At 40.9% G+C, this 10,922-nt stretch overlaps 1 protein-coding gene across 1 annotated transcript; it reads right to left on the reverse strand.

Annotated features, from left to right (window-relative positions):
• Positions 1-2,897: 2,897 nt before the first annotated feature.
• Positions 2,898-10,695, reverse strand: LOC125727416 (follistatin-related protein 3-like). Its single transcript, XM_049004095.1, has 5 exons — positions 10,492-10,695; positions 9,490-9,675; positions 5,522-5,737; positions 5,185-5,412; positions 2,898-4,263 (listed from the first exon to the last, which is right to left on the reverse strand). Exons 1-5 carry the CDS (start codon positions 10,565-10,567, stop codon positions 4,220-4,222), a joined length of 750 nt encoding a protein of 249 aa, XP_048860052.1. The 5' UTR covers positions 10,568-10,695; the 3' UTR covers positions 2,898-4,219.
• Positions 10,696-10,922: the final 227 nt, after the last annotated feature.

A 10,922-nucleotide genomic window follows, 5' to 3' on the forward strand; every position in this document is an offset into this window, starting at 1 on the left:
CAACACTTCAGTTCGCCGTGACCAATCAGAAGATGTTGTCCTGTGCTAAACTAACATTTATCGTTACAATGGTTTTCTGAGGTTTCCTTTTTCTTTTCTATCATTACAAAAGTCCTTGGTCTGCAGATACCAAAATTCTCCAGTGCTTTCACAATTTTCAGTGAAAGAGGAAAGAGTCCAGTCCAGCATCTACTGGAATATTTATGGTACATGGTGGATATGACTTGTGTAACTAAACCAATTGCATCGTTGCATATTTTAAACAGTGTGTATCAGCTTTTAAAATTTAGCCTCATTACGGTCAATAGTATTTTTCTCAATTCTTGTTGCATTTCTGACACTTGTAACATTTCACAATTTTACTGGAAGTAGTACAAAATGTTTGTAAAAAAATATATTGCTGACAGTACACAGTGGATTCAGCATGGAGAAACAATATTGCTCTTTGAATGTAAGGCTAAATAATGGGCTGGTGTACATTATATAAAAATCTGTCCTTTCACATTATAACTCACACTGCATACAAAGAAGGGTTACTGTTAAAATGCCTTTGCAGCATGACTAGTTCATGCAACGGGCACCCAAAACCTAACATAGAAGGGCTAGCAAATGGACCTTTAACACTTCAAGTTTAATTGGTCAGAGCTGAAGGCGCATTTTATGCTCTACGGAGTGTATCTCAATCTGAGAAACTAGCACAGACTGGCGTTTATTATACCCCACATGGCAGTGAAAGATTCCTGAGATTTCACACTCAAATTACAAGCCCTTCCATACAGCCTCGGGCACTGCCTCTGTTGAGGAATTCAATATCATTTCCATCGTGATTCAGTGGCCTGCAATGGAATGAAAACGCGAAAGATCCATGTGGGTTGTTTCCTGAAGAGATACTGTGTTACCACACAGCAGCACTTACCTTAATTCCAAGCTGTCCTCGATTCAAAAAGAATTACAATTATTTGCAAAAAATTAATTGCCATATCCTTACCGTATTCTGGAGGTCAAATTCGATTTGTATGAGATCGTATGTACATACTGTGTAATGAATAGCGTGTGGACAGGAGGCTACCCGCTCTATGTACCGATTTGTTAGCTGCGTGAGAAACAAAAATGCCACTAAAACGGGCTGTTAACAGAATTTTGTAGTACCGTGGAAAAAACAGCATCTTAACTTGTTTGTTTATTAACACCAACATATCTATGAGTCAGCACACCATTAATATGAAACACTTGGAAAGGCCAAGTGCGGAAATCTGTTTCAGTCAATTGTTCCTTGAATGTAATTTTTAATGAAAAAATACTTACATTACTTAAAAGAAAATTAATACGGCGTATTTACTGAATGCAGTGTTTTATTGCGTCCCTGTTGCCATCAAGAAAACGTTTAATTCCGTTTCTCGCTTAATAAATGTCTGCTCTTTTTGCAGAATACAAACAGCGACCCAAAGTTAAACCAGATGCTGGCGCAGTCAGGGAGTGCCAAGAGGGAAAACAAGTCAGGAATTTCATACAGGAAAGGGACTGAAGGCCTCATCCGTCTGCACCTCACCCACCTAAATCACAGCAGCTTTTGATGGGATCTAAGGGAAAACGGGCTGTCGGTGTCTCCTCCCGCCGGTGCCCCAGCCATCAACGCCCCGTGAAATCAGACGCATCCACCTACATGCACGGAAGCTGCCGTGCAGACTGCGGGACTGACGCGCCTGCAAAGCGGGGCGGCTGCGAAGCGCTGGCGCAGCTCCAGCTGGCTGCCTGTCAGACCCTGCTTTACGTTACACTAACTTCCTGCGCTTGTGCGGGCACGAATTCCCTAAACGCGGATCGGGAGTCGGAGCTCCACCTTCACATATAAGTTGTACTAACAGGTGCAGCGATACATATATATTTTCCATGCTGGGAATAATAATAATAATAAGAAGAAGAAGAAAAACAATAAGTTTCCATAGCACTTTGTGCTTTGGAACCTTAATAATCATCATCATCATCAGAGGCGTCATTAGGCCTTTTTAAAAATGTAATTAAAATACTTGTACCCCCTCCCCCCCAAATAAATTGTTACATTTTATAGTATTCTATAGTATATATATTAATATATAGCACTTTTTGGCTTAAATCACGAATAGCTTTTGATATATAATAATAATAATAATAATAATAATAATAATGATGATGATGATGATGATGGTGATAATTATGACTATTATTAATAATAATTTTATTATTATTGTTATTATTATAGAAAACCGTACAGCTCTGTTGATCATAGGAATACAGCATGTTACGGATAGTGCACCAATAATTTTGGCCTGTAAAGGGGGGGGGGGTCATTGCATGTTTCCAAAAGTCCCTGAGTGATGGGACCCCCAAAAATTTGGTGTATAATTTGATTGGTCAGAATTGGGGGCCTCGTATGACATGTTAAATGGGGTCCAAGATCTCTAGCACGTCCGCTGATGACATGATTTGACACGATCCTCGAAGTTAATTCAATAATGGAATAATCTTTTCCCACTGTGTCAATCAGCATTTATGGTGTCTCACCTAGCAGGTATCGTTAATGAAGAGCCTCCTTAACTACACCTTCTCTTGTGTTTCTTTGTAATTCACCACAGAATGCTTTGTGATTAATTGGATGTCAGTGGATTTCTTGCCTGGGGAAATCCACAGGATTCAATGCATTACACTGAAAATGCACGCAATATAACAGAGATGTTGTGTTTTGTAAATACAGACAGTTATATGCTTGAAAGACACAGATGTAAATGACAGAGATCAATTTTTATGTTGAGATAACATACAACTACAAAAATATAAAAATAAGTAAATACATTCATAAATTGTAAATCTTACAATAGATACATAAGTTTTGCAGCTCGGCTTTACAAGCACACACTGTAAGATGTGGATTTAGATAAAAATAAAAAGCATGTAAATACCATGACAGTAATACTGTCACTCAACAATACAAATGATTATCAGAAAAGTAAATAAATCAATAGATAATATTCATAAAGCATTGCTTGCATTCATCAAATACATTTACAGATACAATAAGTAGCATTGACTTTGGGTAACATCTAGGAGCAGGAGGGAAATTTTCATTTTTACACTTAAAATTTTAAATCCCACACAACAATGTGTACTGTACTAACAAAACAGGTCAACAGACTATTGGGATCAATTAAAAGCAAATTTAATAAGTGGCCACATAAAATGCAGCGTCTGAGCCAAACGAAATTGACCGCCAGCATCGAGGGGTTTGCATCACGCAGTCATTTGACTGGAATCTTGATTTCAGCAAAAACAGCTGCTCTCATTAACAGTCTTGGCTTTTGCGGTTTGTGCTTGTGTAAAACTTTGATTTATTTTCTGCTTAAACATAAAAGGATGAAGGGGTTTTATTTACTTTCAGACTAAACAGAGATTGCCGTGTTAGAAAGCTCATACTTCGTCTGCTCCGCACGGCCTCCAAAAAAAGACATCGCTTCTGTTCTGAATGAATTTTGCTCCTCTTGATTCTTTATTTATTTATTAAATTGTAATTTTTTTTCTGATGAAAAGCCTCTAAATATATAAACCATTTTAGACTGGACAAAAATTCAGCTGAAGTATATTACAGAGGAACCTTTTTATGAAGCAAAGTCTTACACGCAACAGGGGTAAAATAAAAACAAAGTAAAGGTCATAATTCAGAGCGGGACTAGTACCGGAAACGTAAACTAAGACCAAAAAAAATAAAAAATCAATAAATATATCTCAGAAGGCTGATGATAGCTCTGTGTGGTTTGTTTACATGAAAAAATATAAATAAAACAAATTTCTTACTTTTCCTCCAATAAATATCAGTAATGCTTATTTACAATATGCACAATTCCCTCCCGGTAAAAGCTATTGCTAACCTTTCTCTTTAAAAAAAACCTGCCTTCCAAAAGTTTTTTGCAGACCCAGGGAAAAACGAACCCCTGTTACAAAACACAATGCATGCATCTAAAAGGAATTATATTATTTTAGCCCGAAGAACAATGTGTAAATGTGTTACTCAAAAATAAATGCTCTCCGCAGCCACTTCCTCTACATCATATGTATCACGCTCTAAATAGAAGGCACTACAAGAGAGTATGACGTCTCAGAAAGGTTTAGTTTAATTCAGAGATTAAAATGAAAGGCAAATATATATTTTTTGCCTTGTCAGATCCATCTTCTCGAATGGAAAGCTTTTCTACAGGGCGTTTTCCGCGTTCTCCAAAGTGTGCTTGGGAACATCTGAAGGACAAAACACGGGATACAAGTCAACCAAAAAAAGCAAAAAGTCACAACGTGAGAGAACTCTGTCGTCCCATATTCACTGTGGCCTGACTGGTGAGGATGGAGGAGATGGATGAGAGGGAGTGTGTGACCTTGGGGGTTAAGGCCTCTGTGCTTGTGATTGGTAGGTTGCTAGTCACATCCTGTGCTCGGGATGAGCATTCGCATCATTGTTGGGCCCTTGACCCCGAGAAAAAGCTCCAGGGAAAAACAGTTGTATTTGTTCTCTAAGGCGGAGCATTGGTCTTACTTTTGCAGTGAGGAGGGGGTTCAGGTCTTATTTGTCCAGTGAGGAGGGGAGCTGGTCTTGTTTATACAGTGAGGATGGGTAAAATCTTATTTGTACAGTGTGGGAGGTGGTCTTTTTTGTACAGTCGGGGGGGGGGGGGAGTCTGGTCTTATTTGTATAGTGAAGGGTCTTATTTATCCAATGCAGAGGGAAGCTGGTCTTATTTGTGCGGTGAGGACAGGGTCATGTCTCATTTGTACAGTGGGGGGCAGGGGGGGTCTGCTGTTATTTGTACAAAGAAAGGGGTCTGATTTTATTTGTACAGTGCAGGGGGCATCTGGTCTTATTTATGCAGTGTAGAGCGTTGGTCTTATTTGGGCTGTGAGGAGAGGAGGTTGGTCTTATTTGGGCTGTGAGGAGAGGAGGTTGGTCTTATTTGGGCTGTGAGGAGAGGAGGTTGGTCTTATTTGGGCTGTGAGGAGAGGAGTTTGGTCTTATTTGGGCTGTGAGGAGAGGAGGTTGGTCTTATTTGGGCTGTGAGGAGAGGAGGTTGGTCTTATTTGTGCGCTGGCGAGGGCGGTTGCTCTTGTCTGTGCGGTGAAGAGAGCGGGTGGGTCGTTTTTGTGCACTGAGGAAGTGGGTGGTCTTACTTATGCAGCGGCCATAGTGACGCACGCCTATCGAGCGACCCAGGAAGCAGGTGGCTCGGCGCAGGTGGCACGCGCTGGGGTAGGTGATGTTGTCATTGCCGCAGATGGACTGCTCGGCCGCCATGGGCAGGGGACAGGGGGCAGTGCGACACATTACGCAGTGGGCGCTGTTGGTCTGGTCCGTCACGCAGGTGTGGGTGCCGGGACACACCACGTTGGAGCAGGATTCTGGAAAGAAAGAATGTCACATGACCAGCATCCACGATAGGAACTTATACTCATGGCAGTCTGCTTACAAACGAGTGCATTTTAGCATGGTGCTAAAATCCCGCCTTACTTTTACACTCTCCCTGGTACATGACCTCCAGGTCTGGCTGGCCCTTGCACCGGGCCAGGAGAAGGGCGCACTCGTCACGGTAGGAGTTGCCGTCGCTTCCGCAGACGGGCTGTTTGCGGGTGAAGCTGGAACAGTCAGGTGAGCACATGCACTGTGGCCTACCAGCCTTCATCCTGCACTCCTTCCCCGGGCCACAGTCCACGCCCTCGCAGTTCACTGCAGGGTAAAACGGAAGGACATGCTGGTGTGTGCGTGTGTGTGGGTTGGGAGGGGTTCAGACCCCAGCCAACTGACGCAGTCAAACCTTCCAGCATCACATGACCACGGTCGAGGGGCCCGAGTCATCGCCTATCATAAACAGGTTATGACTTACTCCTCAGTAATTGTGGCCTGTAATTTGAACATCTGCATGCATTGTCTTCCAGGAAATGTTGAAACCACCTTTCAAGGGAATCTACTTTTCCCACACCCGGAAAAGCGGCTGTAATGCACTTCGGAACAAGCCACTTCTGAAAACGCACTGTATGATCTTTAGCTCGTTATTCTCATTCTCAGACTTTGTACTGAAAATCATAACAGTTCAACAGCTGGATAAGTAGCTGTAACGAAAGCAGAAGCAGAAGAGTTCATTGATGATTGTTTAAAGAATCTGTGGAGCCATGAATCCGAAGCAGATGAGTAGTGGACTTGCAATGTAAACTCACAAAGGAATTGGCAGTTCTAACTGTGACGTGAACTTGCTCCACCGCACAAAGGTCAGTGGTGAGAGGAGTGGTCAAAAGGAGGTGGTGAGAGGACATAGAGGTGAACCCGACCACCAAAACTCCCTGGGCATGAATGTCAGGCATGATTTACGCTTCTAGCTATTGGGCCCCTGAGGATCTGCCTGCCCCACAGAGTAAAACGGGCATTTTTTATGCATCACAGACAGTGGTTGACAAATCATGCTTAGTAATGATGATGACAGTATCATGCAGCCAGATGATGGTGCTGTGAGGAGCGAATGGAATGAATAGAAACAAAAGAAGAAGAATGATTATATGCAGGTGATGGAAAATATGAAAAGAACTGTATTTATTAGAGGTTATATGTGTAAAGACTGTATTGTGGGTGGAAGGATGATGAACCAGGTCAGGGGAAAGTGAAGCAGCCACCATTGATTAATTTCACCTGTATCTTATTACCAATCATAAGAGACTGACTTCAGTGTCTCTCTCGGAACACATGCCCACACATTGATGTCCAGGTCCGCACTGCACTGTATCTCTCCCCAAACTACGTCTCCTGTTTACTCCCCTTGACCTGAAGTTAAACCCCATCTCCTGCCCCTGTCTCCCTGTCACATCACTCAGCTCCTCCTCCATCCCGGACACCTCTTACTGTTGTCATCGTGCAGCGTTGCCCTTAGTAAGGAACTGACTCAGACGTAAATTGTAGCACTCCTGAAGTGACTAAACCCTTGTAGCCTTTGACTCAACGACACGAATGATACACATAGTTCTGACGCCCTTGTCCACATATGCGGTCTTGGATGTAGAGGAGCTGGGAAGATCATCTCGCCTGGCCCACGTGTGCCGGGGAATGATTCATCAGACGATGCATTTACAGTGGGTAATGCAACTGTTTACAATGGGACGTAGAGACATTTTGTGAGTGTTTGTGCTTTTTCCTGTCCCTGTGAGCGTAGAGATACGTCAAGAAAAACTATGTAGAAAGGGTCAAGAATGAGACTGTAAGGCGGACCAAACATTGAATGCTTCGGTGTACTAACACAGCCATTAAAGTCACAGCCTATAACCGATGTAAAGCTGGGATTGATATGTGAAAACCATAACTCAGCTAACACAGCAGGCATCCAAAAACTGAATTTAAAGCACTTCCACACATGACCACGTCGATGTGAAGGAGCGATGTTACCTCCATTCCCAGGACCCACTAGGGCTGTTTTAATATCCTGTTATTCTCCATTTCAACAGCTTAAATCACCAAATCAACTTCAGTCTGCACTTCACACAAGAGTAAGAGATCTCCTCGTCCCAGGGGAAGCCAGGGAGACTCATTTTCATTTTCCTTTTGTCAGATCTACTGGCAGCAAGTCGCAATTTATCTGTCTTTGAACGGATTTAACATATAGAAAATTACAGGTCAAATGATCAACATCAGTCAAAGCGTAGGAATGCTTTGAAGCACTTAACAGCAATGGCAAACATATGAGAAATATTACGGGGTGCTACCTGTGAGGTCCAGTGTATCCATATACTTTTATCATGTAAGAAAAGTGCAGCCAGTTAAATCTGCAACCTTACGTTTCTGTCTTTTTCAAATGGCCAAGACTCATGGCAATCTTCTGCATTATGAGGAACAGACCTCTGGGCATGTGGCAGGGATTTTTGTTTCCTGCGGTAAACTGGAATTCATTCTTTTCTTGCAGAGCGGACGTTTTGGCCAGCTCTCCAACAAACACTGGGAAATAATTCATGTGGAAGCATTAGATGATGGTGAAGGAGATTTGGTGTCTGTTTCACCTCAAGAAGCCTTTTTTTTATCAGATGCAACATACTAGAAACCATTAGGCAAACATAGTCATTTACATGATGGTCACACAATTACAATTGCAATTAATCTGGGTAATTAATTCCTTTACCATGCAGCATATATGTTCATTCCTTAAATACAATGCATAATTATAATTACATTTATACAATGGGTATATCTAATGAAGATAGTGGAGATGTTTCAAATGTATTTTTAAAAGTGATTTTCACCCTTTATGACTGCAACAATGTTGCAAAGTAGGAAGTGGCCAGTCTGATTAATCTAACACCAAATTCAATGATAAGGTTCCTTCATCATTTTGTGTTAAGCAAAGGTATTTATTCAAATCATTGGGTTAACACAATTTCACCCAAACATCACACCTATGTGATCCCACAGCAGAAGTGAACTGCTCAGAATTGTATATTGCATTAGGGAATCTCGTTTTAAACTGTCAGTAAGATTTCTGTATTATCTGAATTATTTCTCCAGGGAGTCCAGAAACATACATTCACAAACGTCATATTGAAATTATAATGCAATTTATTTAATAAATTATACTAATAGCAACTTAATTTCAGGAGGACTTAGACACGTGCAGTGGAGATAAACTGAACCTCTTTAAGGACCCTGAAGAAAACGGTTACTGAGATCCTTAAATAGCCGCCGCTGACAATTTCACTTAATTCCATCTGAACAATTTTACCAAAAAGCAGTTTCATTTCTGCGGTTCTGTGATGTTTTTATTTTATCTCGGTGAAATAATATAGGAAAACCACATCTCTGTTCTTTCATTTCCTCTGAGATGAAACCCCACGACGTATGCATTTTTTATTAACCTTTATTAAGTGTATTAGAAGTAATGTGTATGTTCTTGTAAGAAATATTCAAAAGCAATGACTTATTATTCTTAAACGTGAACTGCAAAATTTAAGGATTCTCCACATTTGAGTTTAAAAAATCTCTCACTCTTCCTAGTGACCAATACATGAAATGTAAATGCTTCGAAAGCCTTTAATGAAAACACACCATATCCTTGACTAAACCCCGATACCTAGCTCCGACTTCTAATAGCGAATTCGACATAAAACAGCTGGATTGAATTAGATTAACATCTGATATTTGAAATAATGAAAATGATTTTCACCAAGGCACTGTGTAGACTGCTGGTTCTCGACGCGCTCCACGTGTTTTACAGGTTGACTTAAGCGCCGTAAGGTAGTTGTTTATTGATATGTGCAGGGACATAATACTGGATGCTTAAATTGCTGCAAGCATAATATTTTAAGCCGCAATTAAGATGACAGTTGTTAGCTTTCGCATCTTCTCCAGAGCACCCAGTCAAGCAGTTTTATAAAACAGCAGCTTCTGTCAGCAGCGAGGAGGTGCGACGTGTGACATGAGATCAGATCAGGTGGCGCAGTCTGGTTTACCTTTGCAGGCTTTGCAGGACACGATTCCTAAGAAGCCCAGCAGGCTGACCTCGTTGATGGGCAGGCTGGTGTTGGACCAGGCGGTGTCCAGGCGTCCACTAGAGCAGCACTCCTCGTAGCTGACCCCTCTCATCAGCACCATGTCGCAGCGAGGCTCCTGACTCTGCTGGAGCCAGCATGTCCCAGCTACCCACAAGCGACATGGCATTAAACCGAGTCCGTCACTCATTCAACCCTCTAAGCTGCTCTCACGGGAGTCTTCAAATGTGCCCCGAATATACTTCATTCGCAGTCTCTAAATCTATTAATGACCCCAAAATAACATAATTCTGAGAGAAGTTAAGCAAAAACAGCCTCATGTTATAAATGAGTAGCACAATAAATACATCGTTTTGAGATAAAACATATTACTATTATTTGTATTTAATCGCACGTCAAATGATAAAATGTAAAAACGTTATATAATTGTTTAATTGTAATTGAAATTAAGTAAAACCTGTAAGAAATTCAAAAACAGCACAAAAATCCTAAACCTCGTTGTTATACTCAATTTAAAAATATGGCCGAAAGTTCGCGTTATTTAGGTAGATTTTTACATGTAATATCTGAATGTTCTTGAGTAGTAAAGTTCATATGAAATAATATCAGACCAAAAGATTTGTTGCAAATCTTACCTTTAAATTAATATGACTATATAACATATTTACTGGTTATTATGAAAAGCATAAAGAGCATGTTTTCATACAAATCAGAAGAAACTCAACTTTAAGGGGTCGTACCTAGAAATCTGTTTAAAATACGAACACAAAGAATAAAAGTTTATGCCAACACAAGAATTATTTGTCATGAGACTACGTAACTCATGTAATAGACGCTGACTACAGTGGTAGTTGGAAAATTACACACAATGTAGTATTTTCACAATCTACACCCATAAAACACACCAAACAATAACTGCAAAACTGTTAAGAGCAGACAGTTTAAAACAGAAACCGTTCTCACCATATGCAGGATATCTTCCAAAGATTTCCCACAAAGAAACGATTACCAGAACGTTAATTGTAATTAAAAGGCACATTGTGATACAAAAAGTTTAAAACGATTTTTAAAAAGTACTTGGCAGTAAAACGCGTCCTGTCTAGAAAAAAAGAAAAAGTTCCGATGACAAAATAAGTAGCTTATCTCCGCAGCAGCCTTGAAGTCAATGAATGTCTTGTAAGTGATCCCGGTCCGCCTCTTTATAAATATTTTGGCTAGACTGAATTATGCTGCTGGGATGGGCGATACTCTCAGCCAGTTGTAACGCTGGGACGGATAGCTTTTTGATGTCAGAGTCAATTTCCAGAGGCTGAAGTAACCGTTCATTTTACAGTCGACATGGAAGCAAAACCAGTCATACCTGCAGACCTACTTGTTCTGAATGGTCTGGACCC

The sequence above is a fragment of the Brienomyrus brachyistius genome, unplaced genomic scaffold (assembly GCF_023856365.1).
Source record: "Brienomyrus brachyistius isolate T26 unplaced genomic scaffold, BBRACH_0.4 scaffold96, whole genome shotgun sequence".
In the NCBI taxonomy this organism is placed as follows: domain Eukaryota; kingdom Metazoa; phylum Chordata; class Actinopteri; order Osteoglossiformes; family Mormyridae; genus Brienomyrus; species Brienomyrus brachyistius.

Coding starts and splice junctions, on each gene's coding strand:
- LOC125727416 (XM_049004095.1), bottom strand. CDS start 10,567: ATGTGCCTTTTAATTACAATTAACGTTCTGGTAATCGTTTCTTTGTGG. Junction 9,676..10,491: donor TGGAAGATATCCTGCATATG/GTGAGAACGGTT, acceptor GCTTGTGGGTAG/CTGGGACATGCTGGCTCCAG. Junction 4,264..5,184: donor TCACTATGGCCGCTGCATAA/GTAAGACCACCC, acceptor TTTGTCCTTCAG/ATGTTCCCAAGCACACTTTG.